Source organism: Plectrocnemia conspersa, unplaced genomic scaffold (genome assembly GCF_051122295.1).
Source record: "Plectrocnemia conspersa isolate PC_06_02 unplaced genomic scaffold, ASM5112229v1 ptg000008l, whole genome shotgun sequence".
Taxonomy (NCBI): Eukaryota; Metazoa; Arthropoda; class Insecta; order Trichoptera; family Polycentropodidae; genus Plectrocnemia; species Plectrocnemia conspersa.
Genome location: NW_028277172.1, coordinates 26,891,895 through 26,914,669, shown reverse-complemented (window position 1 = coordinate 26,914,669; position 22,775 = coordinate 26,891,895). Strand labels below are relative to the sequence as shown.

The window sequence follows — 22,775 nt, the reverse complement described above, 5'->3', positions numbered from 1 at the left end:
GCCTTCTGTGGTAATTATCGCTTTGGTATCCTTACTCAATGATACCTGAGCAATAGTGGATTTTAAAGCATGTATACATACGTTCTGTGTCTGTTTTCACTGTGGCGACCACACATATAGGCACATTTAGAAGGGCGATTGTCTTATTGTTATTGACGGTGAACAAAAACGTTCCTTCATTAACAATGAGACAAACATCATGGCACAAGAGGGATTTCTTTTGACCACACAACACGGGTCGTTAAGAGAATCTCTTTTGTGACGCAATCAATCACCACAATGCAAGCCCTTTCCGAAGAATTCGAAAGTCTGGAGCCAAGCAAAAAACTGGCTTTCGGAATACACATACGATTTCTCGAATTCTAAGAAGCCACTGCAGCGATTGGTTAGGAGATCGATACACAATCGTGATTGGCCAGCTAGTGTGCATCCCCCTAAAGGATATAAGCCCGGACTCCGACGAGGAGAAGGCAGACGGTCCGAAATACGAGACGGCTGACGAACGAGACAAGAGACGTCACCAGCAGAGCCAGCGACGCGGACAACCAAAGAGCCAAGATCTACCAGCAGCCATCCGGAGGAACCAGCCACGCGCACTCACCGACAGACCTGCAGATCACACCTGACACTCGCCGCACGCAGCCACAGAGCCCTGAGACATCATCACCTGCACACCTTCATCGCGAAAAAAGTCACCCCGTAATCATCGCCATAGTCAAAAATCGTTCCGCTTAATAATTTTTTTACAACGCAAAATTTATAAAATATATTTTGTATAACTTTAGAGATTCTAAAATTTTCTCTCCCCTATTTTTATAAATTCTGAATATCAACCTTGTATTAGATAGCATAAATTGCCAGTGAGCATACGAGGGAACGATGATTTAAATAATTTTCTCTCGGGAGTATTAGGGAAAAATCCCAGTTCGATTTATATTCATAAGGAACGTTCGCACGGAATCTAATCGAATATACCTTCGCCTCGAGAGTTTTCCTTTCCTAATCCGTCATGCGTCTCTCTGATTCGAACCTATTAAACTTTTATGCGGATCAATTCGATTTCGTTTCGACGCAAAGTATCCGGAGAAATTGTCTCGACCCAATTTTAAATCATAATAAAAATTGCTCCTTTGTGAAAAATCAAGGATCGCCTGACGGAAATACAGTTTTTTTGCTAAAATAATGCACATACATTAGAATATAGAAAGCAAGCCTGAAGGCTGTAATTTCAGACCGAAACGCCACTTTGAATTTATCTATAAGCTCACCCTTTCTTTTTTTATGTTGCTTTGTGTCGATCGGATAAGATTCCTATGATATTTCAAAAGAAACTTTCTTTTATATTTACCGTCAGACTTTTTTTATGCTAAGGCAATAACAATAAAAAGAGCAATTTGATCAAATATTTTCTATAATACAATTTAAATTATTTGTATAGATTTTAGTTAGCATCTAATGTTACAAAAACATATAAATATGACTTTCATATTAGTTGGAGAATATTTTTTATAATTGTAATTATTATTATAATATAATATTTTTCGTGAAATTTCACCGCAAACATCCTCATCTGCGATTCGCCAAAGCTGTCTTAAGCCAGCATTATAAAATATGTGACACGTGGTCATAAAGAAGAGAAGCTGTGAGAGACGCAAAAGACTGGAGTCACAGTAGCATACGAGTAGAGATAAGCCAGGAGAGTGTAATTACAAGAACGCATCAAAACAAATCCCAGTTGCTTCACAGACATCACAGCTGACAATAATACAACTCGTCATGCTAGCAAAGACTCCAAAACGACTTACAAAAATAAAAAAAAATATATTACAGAAAAACAAACATATTGGTTTGCCAGTATAAATAGCTCATGACTCTGTATTTTGTTGTGTTTTTCTTTAAAAACACTATTATATTATTTATGTATTTAAAATACGATTTTACCATATTGATATATTATAATTTTCTAGATACATATACGTATAAAACAGATTATGGAATAATAAGTACATTTACAAATAAATAAAATATTTATTTCATCACATATACATTCTTTTAAATATAAAGTTAAAAATAAAGACTCGACGCGTAGCAACTTTTATATCACAGCTTGTCCAAACATGATCAAACGATTATTTAGTTTTTATCTTATATACAAATATAATCATCTTCATAAAACGTGGTATTTTTGCAAACGTAAACTTTTGCTCTTTTTCGTTAAAACGCAATTGATTCACACGTAATATATACATACAAATTAGGTATAACAAACATTCAAGCTTAAAAATAACATTTAGAGGGAATTTAACTATAATCACATTTTATTTGTTTGCTCTGAGCCCAAACGAAAGTTTAACGAGTTCGGAGAAACGGAGCATAAAATCGAATCTTAAAATCCAAATCCTGGAAAATAAATTATTTATACTATAGTGTCATTTCCTATACAACGTTTTAGCATTACTGTAATTGAAATTAAATATCATCACACGCCCTGTTTCGTTCCGTTCAATTTCCGAAGGCAACTTGTTGATTTACGGTTTACGTTTCAGTCTATGCTTACATAATATAAATACCTATATGATATCACGAAAACTTATGTATTATGCTATAGAAAATGATCGCTTGAATCTCTTGGGGTTGACGGAGCTATGTGAGACTTTCAGTGTGACTTGTTTGGGTGCGACTTCGGGTGTTGTAGCGATTACTTCTTGCGCTGGAGCTGCCGAGATGCCTTCGAGTTCTGCTTCCAAATCGAGTTCCTGAAACAATAACATGAATCATATTAAATAGGTATTTTAACATATAAGTGTTTTAATAATAGTCAGAGTTCGATCGGGATCTTACTGTGCAGAAAATAATAAAACGTATGAGGCGGTACAACTCCAATAACGGTAAAAATATTAATAGCTTAACAAAATAATTTTGCAAAACAAAAAGTGAATCCTATGAATTAGCGAAAACTATAAATACAACTACTGTTGATCACAAAACAATTTTTTTAACATAGCTTATTTCTTAATATCATATTTTATATATTTTGAAAGTCAGATTCAACAAATGTAAAAAATAAGGTGCTATTATCAACGAACTTTCCCGAAGCATCTGCTCGAGAAAATTCAACGCGATACACTTCTAGAACGTTTATATACGACGCTGTATATATTTTACAGTGAATGTGTATTTTTCAAAGAAGTTATATTTTTACTGGTAGATATATATCATATTATATATATATTTGTGAAAATATAACTGATGGGCGCTAGGGAAATTAAATATTGCTCTAAAATGTATATGAAAAATATTTTTTTTAATTAATTATTTTAGAGTAATAGTACAATTTTATATTAACACTTTACCTACCGCCCACGCCAATTTGCGTCCTGAGTGTGCCGAAAGTTAAACACCGCAGACGCCAATTGGCGTCCTGGTGATCGTTTCCATGTAAAATTAAAAATATATGTTTAGTGTTTTATTTGATTTTTTTTAAGAGATGACTAAATTAATATATGAATTTTCATTTTATTTTGAATTTTTTTTAAATTATATTTAGACAAATGCGAAGGTCTTATAAACATATTTTGTATTTCTTCCGGTATCTTCTTTATCCGGCAGTTTGATTACCAGACAAACTTATGTATCTTTTGATGCGGTCCGAATATTTTAATGAATTTTTCTAGACATGTTATAAATGTATCAATGCATCAATTCAAGTCATTATTAAGTGGTTCCCAACATATTGTTGTTAATTTAATTATTTTAATAAATATATTAATTTAAGAATATTAATAATAAATATTATAAATTAATTAATTTAGATAAAAATTATTTAGTTTTATTTATGTATCAAGAATTGATTTCTTGTCCGGCAATTTTAAAATCAACCTAATTAAAAAACTATATTTTTTAGCACTTTTATTAGGTCAAGTTGTTTTTGGTTAATTCGCTTAGGTTAGGTTTGGGTTTTAACAGCAAATGGATGTTTCTCAACTATTACAGCGAATGTATATTTTTTCAGTGTAGTTATATTTTCCCTAGTACAAATATAATTTTATTAAATAGAATGTATCAAGTAAATGATTTATAATTTCACTGGTCAATATCAGTATTATTCACTGCGCGGATGATTTTTGAAACAAAATTCGCTGGTGGCTTACAGGTTTGCACCTTGAAGACCACTTCTTACACAAATAACATGCTAGCACCTGTCATACAAATTAAATTTTAACTAGTACAAATTGTTCATATTTTACGCGACATTATATTTTTTTTTTTAAATATTTACGTGTTTTCTTCGCGTTCATCTTTTTTTTTAATGAGTCTCTATATTTCGCCGAAGATTGTCCCAGCATCATCAGAAGTTTCAACTTTTTTTTACGTCGCGCAGGGAAGGATTTTTTATTCGCACTTTTTTTTATTGGTTTTAATGTTAAAAACACGTTAGTTTGAATATTATTACCCTCACTGCTCTGCCGATAGAAGCTAATGAAAAAAATTTTAATCAATCGTTTGTCGTATTGTTACAAATGTTCGATCGTTGAAAACGATATACAGCATGTTACTGTTATTATTATTAAATTATTTATATTTTACGTGATATTAAATTTAAAAAAAAATATTTACGTGTTTTTTTCGCGTCCATCTTTTTTTGATTGAGTCTCTATATTTTGCCGAAGATTGTCCCAGCATCATCAGGATTTTCCACATTTTTTTAATATATATATATATATATATATATATATATATATATATATATATATATATATATATATATATATATATATATATATATATATATATTTTATTTTAAATCTCGGGATTCATCGCGATTTATGCTTACTTGTATTCTATATTTCGGCCGTGATTTTTCGGCCATGATCACGAATTGTCAGTCGCAAACAATTCGTGATCATGGCCGAAAAATCACGGCCGAAATATAGAATACAAGTAAACATAAATCGCGATGAATCCCGAGATTTAAAAAAAAAAAAAATATATATATATATATATATATATATATATATATATATATATCTTGTACGCAAAAGAGATTGCGTACAGCATCAGAACCGGATAAAGTGGCAGCCATACACAGAAGCGAGAAAAGGTTGTATTTTTATCCAGGTTGAAAATTGGCCCGTGCTTCTAATTTTGTATAGCGTGCGACGAACCCTTTTCGGGAACATCGAGGGTCAAATTATAAATCAGCGAACCGAAATAGAGAGACAGAGTAAATATAAATCACTCACCCTTTTCTTGTCCTTGGAAGCGGTGTAGAGCACCCATCCGATGTAGAGCAGCATAATCAGAGCTGGCACCAGGAGACTCGCCAAGACTGGCACGTTCCTGACCCAAGCGTGATACATCGCCAGGCACACCAGCGATATCCCTACCACTATGGCAATGTACCTTCCGGTCCGTCGTCGTTCTTCCTGGAGAGTTAAAAATTTATATTTTTTTAAGAAATAAATTCTAACAATATTCTGTGGTGAGTCACAAAAGAAATAGGTACAAGGCATTTATTAAATAATTATTTTGGAGGCGTATGCATAAGGTTAGCAAAATTTCACAGTCTTTTTTTAGTGTTCTATAAAGCGATATTTTATAAACAAGCATGCTTTGTTCTCTGCGCTTTTATTGGTTACGTATACCTAATTAATCAACAAAATTGGTTACATATACCTAAATAAACAACAAAAAATACACCTTAATTTCAATGGAAAACTTATTACGCACTTGTATGCTATGTATTTCAAAAATAAATCGGCAGCAACTACAGCAACCGTAAACACATGTGCAGTCTATGGTTAAGTTTCGCTTATTTAAAAAATGGTTCAAAAAATCCAGGTAGCGTATAGTGCAGAGAAAAATAATTTAGTCGAATTTAAGCATGAGTAAAAATATTTTATATATATATAAATTATAACTGAAAACAGAAAGTGAATAACTTTCGCTATAAGGTAGATAAACGCTTTGTGTGTAATTTTTCTATTTATGAAGATATCGATATATTTTCATTACGAAAATATAAATTTAAACAATAAAAGCTGAACGAAATATCTCGTCGTGTGCGGGAAACGCCACTCCTAGTGAAATAGAATAGTATGTAGTGTCACCGCCGATTTCGATTCGCCATGAAAGCTACCGAAGCGAAGAGGGTGTGGTGAAGCGCGATTTAATTCTAATGCAAAGACACGACGAAAATAGAAACCGGAGTTAATGGAATATGTAAATCCATAAAAGTGTATTACCTTCGGCTGAAAAGGTCAAAAGATGCAGCGTTTAGTGTAAAAATGTTTCTTTACACCTGCGCGAGTGCGTGAAAGATGGAATTTGAGTGAAATTAATATTACATAACAGACTTTAGGTTTTCAGACGGATTATGGATTAAGTTCAAAGAGCTTCTCGAAGGACATCGCATGACACTAAAAGTATACGCTAAGAGAGAAAATTATTCGTTTGAGGCACAAAATGTATCGTATTTAACCAATCATTTGAAACGAATGAAATACTGAAGATGAATAGTATTTCATTCAAACCTTTTTAAACCATTTCGTAGACTTTCTAACATAAGTTTATTTTTAAATAGTTAAAGCTTAATAAAATAGACACATGGCATGTTAGTTTTTGTACATAATCATATTATATTGAATAAAAAATTAAAGCGTTGTTAGACAAATAAATCAGTTGCTGAGCAAATAAATTGAAAATATAAATAAACCGGTAATTAGCACTAAAGAACTGTTTGTTTTATATTAATATATGTGTATCAAAAATTAAAATAATTAATAAAAAGTACCTGAATACAATATTTTCAATATAAATCTTCAAAATTCATTAGAATAAAATTTATAATAAGCAGGACGACACTAATAAACACAACGAAATACAAACAACATTTGAATATATAAATAAATACGTTTTATACAACATTTGAATATATAATAAATACGATTTAATGTTCCTTTGTTTTACGCAAAAATATAATATACAACAATCAGGGGAAGGGGAAACGTTATTTTCTCAATAGTTTCAGTATACACCTGAGCAAAAATCCAAACATATGCTATTAAATATAATTTACATATATCAATGTTGATGTTGGGGGGGGGGGAGCTATATATATTTTTAGGGTCCATATGACACTTTGCAAAATTTGTAATAAAAAACATTTAATATAAATGTATTTATATCGGTATGTAGGATGGAGCTACAATATTTTTTCAGGGTCCTAGAGTGCAACTAAGCTAAATAAATAATGAATAGTATGGAATCTAATACATATTTATGTTATGATGTGAGATTTTTGTGGGATTGAGATACTCTCAAGAATTGCGAAATTTACTCTATTATCTTAAGCGTCTTAGAGTGCAACTAAGTAATATTTGAAATGGGATAATAGTTGATGGCTATGTTTTGAATATGGTCTTTGGCGTCTTAAAGACATACACCGTGGGCCAAAAGTCACTTTACTAATAAACTTGTTTTAAGTTACACTTTATTTAATATTTATTTTAGATTATTATAGCAATATAAAATTTAAAATTAATTTTTATTAAAAAAAATATTAATTTATTTACGTAATTCCGCATAAATTTATTGTGCGGTTTTAATTTTATACATTAAAATTATACATATACTTTTTAAAAAATCTAGTTTTATATACATATATGTATGTAGCTATTATCTGAATTAAAATTTAATATTGATAATCGATTTTCTCTCTAGCATTTTTTTATTTACCATTATTAGTTCATGCTTTAAAAGAACAGTTGTAAGAAAAGGATTTAATATTTTTTTTTGTTAAAGTACGGTCCAACGCTTTTAATGCATATTGCTTTAGAATTATTATAAGATAATGGACAATCGCACAAATAATCATTTATACATACATACAATTCTTTCATGTGTCACCCAAAAAAACACCGATTATTAGTTAATTCAAGGGACACAATCATTATTTTTATGATCCTATTAAAAAGTTTTGCGCAACGATTATAAGTGGTCCCCTCAACTTTTATCTTAATTAAGTTATTTTATATAACCCAATATTTAAAATTTTAATTTGATTACATACTATTTTACAACTCAACATCAACTTGGGGTTACTTAAGCGCTAGCACTCTTTTTTAATAAAGTATTCAAGTTAAATTGAATATGTCTATAAGAGAGTTGTTCGTGGGCGTGTATGTCAAGAGACAAGAAAAGCAAATGGGAAAGTTTGTTATTTGCACTGACCCGTGATAAGAAACGTTCAAAATTGCGTTCCGGAGGTTCAAGACTAGAAGAGGGCTTATTTTATTCAATTTAACTTGCCCGCAATTTTCCCCACCCCTCGTCGTAAATTAACTTCCCCTCCTCGACCGCCCCGCATTTCTCTCGTTCAATCGGGAATTTATTTATTAAAATGCGCAATCGTTCACTGGGACAGTATAAATGTTGATTTGGGGTTTCGATTAGCTTCCAAACACTAGAGAAAGTCTCGGAGACAATGGAGGCGCAAATTTACTGAGTCCGTTTATACAATTAATAGCTAAATAATATATGAACAGCGTTTAATTGAGTTTTAACCGGCACTGTATTGATTGGAATGTCGCAGGTTCAAATACATACGAGAAAGTTAATGATAATAATTATAATTCGGTCCAGTGCTGCTAACCCAATTTCGGAACAATGCGTCTCCGATATATACATCCATACCTCAATTTACGCGATCAAGAAAATGCTGTTTAATTTCAGCGAGATTAAAAAATCATTGCGGGCAGTATCAAGGATTTGAAAAAATTAAACCAAAAACTTGGTAAAAAATAATTTCATAAGGGTAAATCTATTTATTAAAAATCTATTTATTTAATTTATATTTTTCAGATTTTCCAACATTAATATGAGAAATTGATTTTTTTCATAAAAAAAAATTATCTGGCCAGTGAAAATATAATTTATCAAGCAGGTGCTAGTAAAATTATAAGATTGCAACTTTTCTATATGCAGTCATATATATATTTACATAATTATCATTATTTATTTACATGCGATGTATTAATGTTACAGTGAATGTGTATTTTTCAATGAAGTTATATTTTCACTAGTAAAGTCCGAATATATTTTTACAAAAAAATTATATTTCTACTAGCGAAAATATAATTTAAATTATAGGCGCTATTATGTGTTGCTCTTAATTGTTTATGAAACTAAATTTTAATTGCGAAACGTTCATTCCCTGTTTAAACCGAAACCTAACCTACACGAATACTTTTATCGTATAAATACATTAATGTATATTTCTACAAGCGAAAATATAACTCGCTAGTGAAATTATATGATGCTTAAAAATGTCTATGAACTCAATTTGATAATTGTGAAACGTCCTAACTTTTTTGTTTGCTGTTTTAACCCAAGCTTACTATAGTCTTAAAAAGTTCACTAGCTAAAGTCTAAGCTCATCTCTTATTGGAAAATAAGCTATAGACTCCACAACTCGCATATTGCTCTATAGTTAGTCTGCACTTCGATATTTACATATGTTTTAAAAATATTATAGCTATTCTTGTGAATTATACTACATACTTCTAATATAATAATATTGCTTAAAGTGTATTCTAACCGAGTTTTGATCAATAGGAGGGCGCAAAAACAGTTATCACTTCTCAGAAGTCAAAAATTCACGTCAAAATCAATAAAATTGTGGCGGTGCCGTCGCAGTGAGAACGCTCGGTAACGAGCGTTCTCACTGCGACGGCGCCGCCGCGATTTTATTGCTTTTGACGTGAATTTTTGGCTTTTGAGAAGTGATAATTGTTTTTTGCGCTCTCCTATTGGTCAAAATTTGGTTTAGACGTTCTTCATTAGATTCTCGCTTATTGTAAGTTGTAATATGAACACTAGATAACCGAGCATTTTCACTGCGAAGGCGACGGCACGATTTTATTGCTTTTGTTGCGGATTCTAAACAGAGAACACCTTGAATTAGGCCAGAAAAATATATGTCATTTAATGAAATACTATGAATCTTAATGAAATAGTAAATAAACGAACACTTACTGAACAAATTTAACCCCCTCCCTTCCTAAAAAAATCTGAAATGACTGGTTTTCGGATTCCGACATTGCCACAATTAGGACAATAAAGTTTATGACTTTTTACTGGGAAGGACTACATTCGGTTTAACTAGCTATACTTGCATGTCAACTATTAGTTAAAGTATGATCCAACGGTTGTATTGTAAATGTTAAAAATATTTTACAACATTAAAATTAAAAAAATATTTTACAACATTAAAATTAAAAATTTATGTAAATTCTAAATCTGGTAACCCCTGAAATATGCAATTTGGTTTAGCTAGCTATACTTGCATGGCGACTATTTGTTAAAGTATGATCTAACGGTTGTATTGTAATTGTTTCGGAATTTTCAAATGATATTGTTATTGGATTTTTCTGTGAATACGATAAACTTTTTTTTTTTTGCTACACCGAAAATCATTTTAACGGCTATTTCGACACAGCGGTTAAAAGTAGTCTTAATATTATAAACCACTGTAGTTTCAAATAAAAATAAGTACATGAAACGAGCACAAGCAAATTATGTTATTAATGCAAAACAATAATAAAAGATTGTGTTAAAACATAAATATAAGTAAGTAAGTACTAATTGAGCTTAAATGTTACAAAGCAAGCGACCTACCACCTCGTTGTATGTGACAGTTGACGGTACTTTAACAAAGGAAGAAATTAAGTTTGAGAAAGTTTTAATTGAAAATTAATATAACCGTACAACGAAGCGGTCCATAATTCTCCGACCTTTCGGTCGTTCGACCGAACAAGGTCGAAAAATTATCAACCGCCCTCATTTCTGCGGCGAATCGCAGAGATGAATAAGTGGAATCTGTATATCGGTCAATGCTATGTGTTGTATTGAAAGTTGGTTTGTTTACCGATGAGGTGTAAGGCGCAGACTCCAGATCATCCGTCGATGGATTCTCGTCGTTGTTCAGCTTAATGTTCATAATTAATTATATGTTTATTATACCAGCACTGTCAAAACTGTTCGCTCTACTATCACCCACGTTAGTTTGTGTTTGCCGAAAACGCTTGCAACGCACTGACGATAAATTATATTTTTATTTTATATGTTTTAATTTATTCAAGAGAAAATTCTTAGCTAAACTCTCGAAAGTTCGAGTAACTCACTTGCAAAATGTGTGGTCGAACATTGTTCTGCTACAAATTTCTCTCCTTTGAACTTTTCGCATAGTTTTAACTGGCGAAAATTGTATTTGAGGTTATGTTTGCAAGTTTATTATTATTGCTTAACACAGTGGAATCATAAAGCTTGATTAAAAAAATATTTTAATAATCAACCATTCTGAAATAAATTATTTAAACCAGTATTATTTATATTTGTATCGAACTTTATTTTTTAATAAAGTATTTACAATGATTATTTTTATTATTTATTCTTTAGGCTTTTTTAAACAAATACAAAAAGTTTGTGACAAATAGGATTTATATTAAATATTAATTATTTGAGAAAAACTAAGCAGTTGGGGGAGGCAATAGACCCCACGGGCACGGATGGATTAAACAAAGAAAGTATCCATTGAATCGATAATCGGCGCTTTTTTATTGCACAGATTTAATAAATATATTTTTGACTTTTAATCTTCTACTGGAACATAACAGACAGGGACATCGTTTGCGGAGAGAGGCCATTTGCCCCTCCCCTTGAGTTTGACCAAAAAACTATGAATTTTAATGAAATCGAAATATTAAAAAAACGACTAATAAATGGTTAACTTTTTCCCCCACCCCACCCCCCCCCTCTTCTAAAAAAATCTAAATTGATTTACCTGATTCTGAACCAGAAATTCTCGAGTAATCCCACAAATAAAATTTGGTCTCGAATTTATTCGAAAATATATTTTGAAAATATGCAATTACAGTGAAATCATATTGGAAAACATTTTCACCAGTAGAAATATTTTTATACTATACTACTACAAAAATATAATTTAATTATTAGGCGCTAATGAAATTCAATGCTGCTCTAAAATGTCTATGAAATTCAATTCGACAGTTGCGAAACATACATTTGCTGTTCAAACCCAAACCCAATTTACACGAATTAATCAAACTTATTCTAACCTAATTAAAATTCTAAAAATAAATATAATTTCAGAATTTTCAATAGAACAAGTCAAAAAAAATTAAGTGGAAGAAGAAGTATCCCTCATATTGCTCTATAGTTTATCTGCACTTCGATATTATATGATATTATGTTTTAAAAATATTATTGCTATCCTTACCGATATTACTACGGACTTATCACTTCTCAGAAGTCAAAAATCAACGTCAAAAGCAATAAAATTGTGTCGGTGCAATCGCAATGGAAACGCACGAGCGTAACGATACTGAGCATAAAGAAATAAATTTCTATAATAAAATCTTAATAATATTCTGTTTTGTATGTATGTTATTTTTATAATAGCGTTTTACTCGCAAAATATTTGTTATTGTGGAAAACAGGACTTTGTGGAACAATCCGTAAAAATAGAGGTCTGCCAGAATCTCAAAAATATAAAATTAACGCCCCTACAGATGAAACATGGCAGAAAATGTATAACGCTTATCCACATTTGGAAAACAAATAAGAAAAGAGATTTAAAAATGATATTTACTTTTCATAACAGCCAGGTGATAGACACGGGAAGAAAAGCAGAACGACCGACCTTACAATATATAAGCCTCAGTGTATGACTGTAATAAATTTTTGAAAAGTGTTGATAGCAACGATACCTAGTTACCTAATATTAGGAAAAAAACAATGGAATAAGCAAAAAAGGTTGTTGTTTATTTATTTCAATTTGCGTTGTTTAATTCGTTCCGTGTCTATTGAAATTCAAATTGTAACAGTAAAATTACATTTAAAGATTTTCTTTTGAGTAAGGCAGATGCAGAATTCAGTGAAATCTATCGTTTCTGAAAACAATTCACCAGTTTCTAACACATCTTGCCGTACTGCCGATCCACTAAAAAGGCTTTCGAATAAGCTGAAAAATCATCAGTCAATAAAAATAAAAAGTGGAAGAAAATATCGTGTTTGTTCTGCACGCGGAATAAGGAAAGATGCAGCATACATGTGCAGAAGTTGTGAAATTCCTCTTCATATTGATGAATGTTATTATACGTATCAAAATATATTGAATAGATAAAAAAGTGTAAATAATAAAAATAAATATAAATAAAGATATAGTGTGGTTTATAAGTGTAATTATTAAAATAAATGTGTCCGTGACAGTTGTACGCAGAAAATGGACGTCGAAAAATTTGGTGAGTGCAAAAAATAGATATTTTTTTATAAATCGTATATTCAAAAATGCATAGAAGCATTTAAACATAAATATCGTTAAATTACAAATAACTGGTTTGTAATCATTGCAACCATTTTTAATTTACACAAAATGTTAGGAATGAAATAAACATGATTTTATTTCTCAGAGATTCTTTTAAGCGCAATAATATTTTCTTTTTAAATATTAAAATTAATAATGGCAGTAAACTAACACGAAAATTATTTATCTGAATTGTAGCTTTTCCCTTTGTTTCTTAATCTGTGAATCATTGCGATTCTCCTAATTGTGAGGAAATATCAAAATAACAAACACCCGTAAAAATGTTCATTATGAATGATATTTTTTGGAAGTTCTTTGATTATTATGTTATCTAATTTATCTACATATACCATAACGTTTTTACTTTTATATTTTGCAATAATATACAGGATTTGCGGTTTAAAAACCTTGTTAATTGATGTACTATCAACCGCAGATGTTTCGATTTCTTTTGATTGTATTGATTTTATATTTACCTTAGCCAAACAGTTTTAACCTTAAAATCTATTTCTGTTCAAGGAGTGTAACATTAAATATTAGTTTTTAGATGAAATAAATAATTATGGATTATACATTTCATAACAAATTTACGTAAAAGGACTTTCTCTGGCTTAAAGTTTATTTTGCGAGACAATCGAAACAATTTTAATGAAATTACATTGGAAAATAAATTAATAATTAGAGGAAACTTTAATCATTTTTAATTATAAATAAATATACATAAGTATCCTGTATATGTCAACAGTGAATATACGAATTTGCTTTGTTCATGTTTCGTTGAATAAATTATACTGTTATCATATATTATACATTTTAGTTTTAATTATTATACCTTAAATTAAATATTAATTATTAATATTTGTATTATATTATAATATAAATTCATATAATTCGCTTATAAATGCTAGAGGAAAAAATATATTAAAATATAGTAGAAAATTATTTTTATTTTTGCACTACACTCTCTGGAAGTTGGCCAAGTTGGAGAATATAGTGGATTACTTTGGTCGAGTTTGGTTCTGCCCGCTCTAAAATCTCTCGGAAGTTGTCCGAGGTTACTGAGAACGGGAGGTAAAGTGGGGGTAATTCAGTCGCTTCCGAACATTGTCGGCAAACAGATCGAAGTCGGAGCTGCTTTTTCGAGCGCGAGCGGTGAGATACTTTCCCTTTCGCTTTCTCGCGTGTTAAGTGACGAAAATGAGAGAGACAATGATATGGTTTTTTGCAATCTGAGATATAACGAGTAGCTCGGTTCAATTTCAGTATGCGCGTAGGCGTCCTATGGTTAACACGCACGTCGAGCGCTGCGTCGTGGTCACGTGGTCAAGTTATAATACCACATGCTTATCGGGGACTTCAACAGACTCTTACTGACATCTTTGAATATTTTAGGGCGCCAAAAGGGATTAATTATATTTTTGATAGTATTTTCTTCTAACAGATATCGTTATTATATTTTTTTTCATATAAAATTAAATAATTAAAAAATAATTAGTGGTACCTGATTTTGTTAAGAAAAATCGTTTCGAATATCCTTATGTATTTTCCTAGATCGGTTTATATAAATGTCACACCATAACGAATTCTTATTTAGAATCGATGGCGACAATTCTAGGATGGTCACAAATGTGGTGTTCGTATTCTGAAGTATCATTTTTATGCGTTATGGCATTTTGCAAAAGCCAACAAAGATTTTGCGTAAATTGAATATTTACGACCGAAAAGTTTTCACTGATATTGTATTGGTGAGTGCCTACACAAACTTTTATAATTATCAGTAGCGTAATTTTAATAATATAAAAATTTAAAAATTGCGATTATTTGGCACATTTTTCGATCGCGCGCAAATATGCCAGCTGTACATGACAGCAGCCGCCGTGCGTACTGCATTGTGGCAGGGTGGCCGCTACTCGGAGGTCGGCGACCTCGGCCGACTTCAGTTGAACTTCGTTTCGGACAACTTCCAGAGAGTGTAGTGCAAGCATAAGAACCTATATTTATTCCGGAACGAAAACCTGAATCGAACCGATATATATTTTTCAATTGAACCGGAACGAAAAATATAACTTTACATTTTTTTAATTTTAGCTCACTAATTTGAATTATTACCTCTTGATTTTTATCATTGTACAAGTCCATCGTCAGTTTAATAATATCTGGGAGATTCTGGGTAGTTTATGAGCTTTGTCAGATAATGCATGTCTAATTAATTGACACTAACCGATTTGCCTAAATGTTAGTCGATAAAATTTCTTGAGAATTATTGATTTGGCGTTTTTCTCAAAAAATTCTAGGTGTAATCTTGTTCTCGTGGATGGAATTGGGGGTTGATTGCCAGATCCACTTTTCATCTTCAAAATAAAGTCAAAAATAAATCTTTCTTTTCTAGAATTTTCTGCGCGAGATTTTCCTCAGACGATTTATGAGATATCCATATTTTGTAAATTACCACTTTACCTGATTTTTAAAATGTCTGTGAGCTAATGTAGGCGACACTTTTTGTGCTAGCTTCAAGCAAGAGGAGTAAAAGCCCCTACTTACCCTATAAATATCCCTATTTAAAATTCACGTCAAAAGCATTGAAACCGTTCCATTGCCGTCACAGTGGAAACGCTTGAAATCTAGAATTCATATTAAGAATATTTAAAATAATATTACAACTTCTAATGAAGCACATCTAAACCAAATTTTGATCAATAAGAGAGCGCAAAAAACAATTATCACTTCTCAGAAGTCAAAAATCCACGTCAAAAGCAATAAAATCGTGCCGGCGTCGTTGCAGTGGGAACGCTCGTTACCGAGCGTTCCCACTGCAACGGCGCCGGCACGATTTTATTGCTTTTGACGTGAATTTTTGACTTCTGAGAAGTGATAATTGTTTTTGCGCCCTCCTATTGACCAAAATTCTGTTTGAATACACTTTAACCAATACTCTCATATAAGAAGTCTGTAGTAATATTGAAATGAATAGCTATCATATTTTTAAAACATAGTGTAATATCAAAGTGCAGACTAACTATAGAGCAATATGCGAGATGCGACGACTTTTGCTTATTTTCCCATGAGAGATGAGTTGGCTTAGTTATTATTTTGGACTTGACATAATAAAATTTCAAAGACTATAATTAGTTTTAGAACTTTGAGTTTGAACAGCAAATATACGTTTCGCAAATTGTGTTTCATAGACATTTTAGAGCAGCATATAATTTCACTAGCGCATATCAGTATTAGTTAAATTTATATTTGCGCTATTAGAAATATATATTTACTTGCAAAAATATATTTGGACTAGTGAAAATAAAATACACATTTACTGAAACATTTATACATTGCATGTAAATAAATAATGATGAATATGAAAATGCACATATTACTACGTATGGAAAAGTTGAAGTACATGCCAGATAAATTATATTTTCACTAGTAAAAATATATATCTACTAGTGAAAATGTATTCCGATATAATTTCATTTGAATGACATATTTTAAAAAATATTTTCGGAATTGATTCGAGACTGTTTCTTCATATATTTTTTTGTGGGATAAACCGAGAATTTCTGGTTAAAAATCAAGGACGACATTTCAGATTTTTTTAGGGGGGAGGCTAAAATAGGGCTATAATCAGTGGTCGTTTTTTTAGTATTTCAATTTCATTAAATGACATGAATTTTTCTAGCCAAATTCAAGGGGTTAGGCTAAATTAAAAATATAATAAGCAAGCTTTTCTTCGTAAAAAATAAAATAACATTCATAACCAATTCGCGATATTATTAACAACATGAAATTCGTAATATTAATAACCAATCAAGTTATTGTATCAGCAGTCATATTAATAATTGATAAAGAATTTAAAACCACAGCAAATATATTCAACATGTAGTTAAACGAAATCGACTGATGTCTGAAATAGAAGCAGCTTTTGAATTACAAAAAAATGATGTTACTGTTGAAAATTGTTTGCTTTGTAGATATACAGCTACTAAAATAGTTGCTAAAAACACATTGCAATAAATTAAAACATAATTGATCAGAACGTAAAAGATTGTATAATAAATGACGAGCTTAAAAAGTTCATTAACGATAAAAAAAAACTACTTTAATACGGTAATGATTCTTTTGGCTGAAAAAAAATAATATCAACAACAGCGAAAAATATTTTTAAGACGTTCTTACTATTTAACTGAATATGGATTTGATAACGATTATTATTGTAAAAATCTTATAGCACTATTTTCAGATAGTGCATCAGCAATCTGAAGTAGCAATAAAATTAGCTTAAATGTATTCTAATTTTATTGTATGGAATTGTTTGAATCATCAATTGCAATTAGCACGAAAAATTTAAATGTAATAAATACAAGAAAGCAAATTATAAATTATTTTCAGATAAAATATACTAAATTTTTCATCAGTCTAATAAAAATCAAAACAGCTGGAAGCAATAGCAAAATAATTAAAATTGGCAGCTTGCATCTTACGATAAGCAATTGCTGTGTGTCGAAAAGTATTTTTTCCAATCTAAATAATATTCAACAAAGGCTGAAATGTTTGGAGATTTGTTCCTAGATTTGGCACTGATGATTAATATTTAAGAAGAACTCGCTATACTTTCTACCACGCTACAAATCTGCTAAATTGATTAAACGTTCAGTAAGAGCAATAGAAGGAATTAAAAACAATATTGAAGACTATAAAAAATGTATTTTTTCAGATAAGCTTAGAAATATTTCATTAAAAAACATTCATCAATTCAATTCTCTTCCCAGAGGATAATTTAAAACTTTGATTTTTATATTCTACCTAATTTAATTTTAACAACACATTCACTAATGAGGAGAAATTTTTTACACAAATTTGATCTTTCACCTGGTCACTTGTTGAAATCGTTATCGGAAGATGAAAATAAAATAATAAAATTGTTTGAAATCTTAATGATTAAAATATACATTAATATTAAGTTATAATGTAATATTAAAGAGGAAAAAAATTGTAAATATAATTGCAATTAGTAATTCTGAAGCTAAACGAGGCTTAACTTGAATGAATTTAATATGTATAAAACTAAGATACAGTCTTTTTGTAAGCCACATCGCAAATTTAATAAATATTTATTTATTAGGGAAGCCGTTAGATGATTGGGACCTCGTTCCATATGGTATTTCTTGGATAAACAATCATCAAAGAGAGGCAACCGAAACCAAAGTTAGAAAAAATGCCAAGGATAATGTATCTGATAATGAAGCAGCTATATTAACATTACATTGATTTTTTTAATAATTATATTTTTATCCCTTTTATATGGTGTTTATTTTTAAAGAAATACAAACCCCTATCAAAAAAAAAAACATTAATATGAAAGGTCGGCATTAATACAATAAAAACATATGTAGCATGTATCTAATTCGCTGAAGTAGCTAGGGTTAGGTGGAATGGAATTTTCGTTCCAATTATAAGTTGACGAAAAACCATTGTCATTATTTTTTAATACTTTAATTGTATTCTAGTTATACAAAAGTTGATACATTTCAAAAGAAATTTGCCTGCGGCGCTATTTACATTTTAACTTATATTAAAAAAATTCAGAGATACCCAAAGCTCCAAAAAAATATTTAAAAATGGCATAAAAATGATTTTAATTGTTGCGTATTTTTAATGACTATAATTTTATGAATTCGAAAGATTTACCAAAAAATTGTCACCTGCGGTGCTATTTACTCTAAACGTGTTTTCTATATATGCTAAAAATGACAGGATTTTTATCGAAATAAGTTCTGAAGGTTTCACAACTTGAAATAAGTTTTCATTAGCGGCGCTGCTTAAATGTCATTTCTATATTACTATTAAATAAATAAATTATAAAAAATGAGAAAAAAGACACTTTTGAATTTTTAATTTTTACATTATCGAAAGCATTTTAGTGGTATTTTTTTATAGTGGGGGTGAAATTTAAATGTTTAGAACCAGAGAATCGGTTGTTAAAAAATTGGCTTACTCTTTTTCAGTCTCAGAATCAGTGGCATATAGTATGTATATATATTTAATTATTAATAATTACGTATATTATAATGTATAATCAATATATATCATATTGCAGCTGGAGCTGGTTTTTAATAATAGAGCATTTTTATAAATAAAAATTCTGCTACTCTGGCTCAAGCCTGATTATTCGTTTATACAATCTCGAATAAAATTGAAATGAAAAATATCATAGAATGAAACAATTAGTATACTCGAGCAACACATGTAGTCGTTTTTCTCTCAATATACTTGAGTGACTAGTGCCGCTCCATCATCCGATCAATATAAACCCGCAATTCACTGCCAGCTGTTTATAATTTATATAAATATATTGGTCATTTTAAATAAAAAATAATACTTTTCTATATATGTTATGTTTTTTTAGCTTATGTCAGAAATTTAAATAAAATATTTTTATGATGTGCCCAAACATATACTATTGCTTCTAGACAATAAAAAATGCTAGCGATCATTTGTAGACAATAAATTGTTTATGCTATTAATTGCTACGGCGATAAACTGCTAATGATTTTTTTTGTTTTTAATCTAAATATGAGCTGAAAATAGCTTTTTATTACAAAATTTTTAATACTATTCATCGATAAAAATTATAAATATATAATAATCACTAATTCTAATCTCCCAGATACGATAAAAATTTAAAAACACTAAGGTTCGTTTGGAATTCGAACCTATGTCTTATAAGTTAATAGTCGGAGACTGTATATCACTCGTATATTGTGCTTGATAATTGCTGGCGGTAAATTTCTGGCAGTGAAATGCGGGTGATAAATTTTCCTATACTCCAAAAATCCATGGTTCTTTATTTTGTTTAGAAAAATTTGTATTTTTTCTATATTTAATATCCATTTGCTAATAGTAGATCGACAAAGAGTAATATACATAAAAAGCAATAAAAGTGCCATTCTTTTTATTTGCCGAAAGTCACTCCTATATCCGCTGTATATTTGCTTTTGACATTCCAGAAATAACTATTTAATCACTACAATGAAAAAATATTGTCGTTTATAATAAAATAGTGCGCAGTGGTTTTTAAGTATTTAAATAACATTAATTTTAGCGCAAAAATTTATAAATAAATTTTGAAAGAAAAATTGATAATATCTAAAAAGCAACAAACTTAAAATCGTCTGTAGAAATTTAAACATAATTAACACAACAAAAAATATATTTTTGTGAAAAAAATATACAGTACACTTTTGTAGCAAATAATATTAAGTATATTAAAAAATCCTTATCTTAGCTTTAAATACATACTTTGTATCATATTATAGTGTAGTAAAGATTGAATCATATATGATCATGAATTTGTTAACTTAATTCAATAATAAAATCACAATCTATTATTGATATAAAACAAAGCTAATATTTTGTGGTTATGTATATCATGTCATATTTTATATATATTTTGGTTTCATTATACCATTAGCTGTTAGCTAAATAAATTATATGCTCAAAATGAACGAGTTTCATTTCGAGTTATGACACTTTAGACTTTTCATTTCCGGTATTCAGGTGTTCGAGTATAACCCAAGTATCTATTACTTTAAATTGTATTTTTGAATTCGGCGCGCTTCGACAATTGTCATTTGACGCGTCCGGCGCATGAAGGCAATAACTCCACTTTTTCCGACCATATACGCGTTGCAAGCGCTGAACGTCCAACACTGATTTCACTGTTCACTTTTTGCACTGCAACGTCTCGAAGACGACTGAGTGCCGGAACCCACCGGACCAATATAGTTTAACGGTCCTCCCCTCTCGACTGACTCACTGTGCGTATGCAAAATCATTTTATCGACTGAAAAATAAACAGGACAGTCCACATCAAAAGGTAACGATCCTATTTAAATAAAAACGACATAAACGCCCCTCGGACCGTAATTCTTTTACGATTTCCGACGACCCGAATTTAAAAATACGGCAATGTTTTACTTATTTTTTAGACACAGTACGTGTTGCAAATTAAACACGCGCCACGGAGCAGGGCTGCCAACCGTGAAGTGCAAATCGAATAAGGGGAGGCGGCAAAGGAGAGAAAAATATTTTATTGTAGTTTTTGTTCACACTGGTACCACTGTCTGCGATGCGCATATCAATTGTCTGGGCGCCGTCGGGTATAATTTATTGTCTTCTATGCTATGAAATATTTTGTGATTTTGTGATTGAATCTATTCATGATTGAATGATTCGTGTGATTGAGTCTGTTCATGCTAGTACCACATTCTTGCGATTCTCCCCTGACTTGTACCATCCATCTCCTTAATAATGTGAAGAATAAAACACAACGTTGATGACCTGGTTCAGTATTTTGGCATATGTAAATATAACAAAAAATATTCTATACTATTCAAATGTTTCTTTACGTGAGTGCCGAATCAATATTAAAATGATAATTTTAATGTTCACTATAAATGACAGCACGCACTCGTTACCGATAGCTAACCTACATAAAATAGCTTTTCTAAATATGGTCACGTTCCAAAATCAAAACAATTGTTCTGTCGTGACAATTTTAATCCGCTACGTTTTGCAAATTTGGATGATTGATTCAGTACAATTAAACTGTACTTATACTTATAAGTCAAAGGATGGTATTGAAAAGTTTTTTTACTATAAAAAAATAAACGATAAGTATCTTATGTCGAGCCTTACGACACAATTTGTCTTTGAAACTTTTAAAGCGCCTCTCTTCGAATTACTTTAGCGAACTTCGTCAGCGATATTGTCAAAATTACAAGTAAAAATTTTTCCGTTGTATACATACTATGTTGAGTGGGAAGAATGTAGCTATTCTGGCGTGCCAGAAAAAAAAACGTTTGATCCAATTGCGATTACTCATCAGAATTCCGATAAAAGAAAGAGTGCGGAATCGTTCTTGACGCCTTTATATACAACATACTTTCACTTGCGATTGTACAGAATAATAACTCATTGTTGTATGTATATCTTACAGTCAATTTGTATTTTTACTAATATAAATATAATTTCACTAACTGTTTCTGTAAAATCATATCCAAATACATTTTCACCGGTAGATATATATTTCTATTAGCGAAAATATAATTTACCTGATGCGCTAGTGAAATTATATGGTACTCTAAAATGTCTATGAAACTCAATTTTGACAGTTGCGAAACGCTTATGTACTGGTTACTCAAACTTAACCTTAAACAATTAATCTAATTAAAATTATAAAAATATAGTTAGGTTTAAAAAGTTTAATTTAATTCGTTTGGGTTTGAACATTTTCCCTCAACAGGTGATTTGTCGCCCTACAACTACCTTTTTTAAACATATTTGCTGGTGGCGTATAGGATTTAACAAATGGCGTTTACAACTGTCAGTTAAA

At 30.5% G+C, this 22,775-nt stretch overlaps 1 protein-coding gene across 11 annotated transcripts; it reads right to left on the bottom strand.

The window, feature by feature from the left end:
• Positions 1-2,011: 2,011 nt before the first annotated feature.
• On the bottom strand, positions 2,012-21,247 carry LOC148233599 (uncharacterized). 11 transcript variants are annotated; one of them, XM_088190094.1, is made up of 5 exons: positions 21,154-21,247; positions 11,184-11,358; positions 10,928-11,094; positions 5,244-5,426; positions 2,012-2,756 (listed from the first exon to the last, which is right to left on the bottom strand). In XM_088190094.1, the coding sequence occupies exons 3-5, from the start codon at positions 10,997-10,999 to the stop codon at positions 2,598-2,600; spliced, it is 414 nt and encodes a 137-aa protein (XP_088046220.1). In that variant the 5' UTR covers positions 11,000-11,094; positions 11,184-11,358; positions 21,154-21,247; the 3' UTR covers positions 2,012-2,597. The 11 variants fall into 11 exon arrangements, with proteins under 11 accessions (XP_088046220.1, XP_088046218.1, XP_088046223.1 ...); XM_088190092.1 differs by having other exon boundaries at positions 20,969-21,246; XM_088190097.1 differs by having other exon boundaries at positions 21,159-21,226.
• Positions 21,248-22,775: the final 1,528 nt, after the last annotated feature.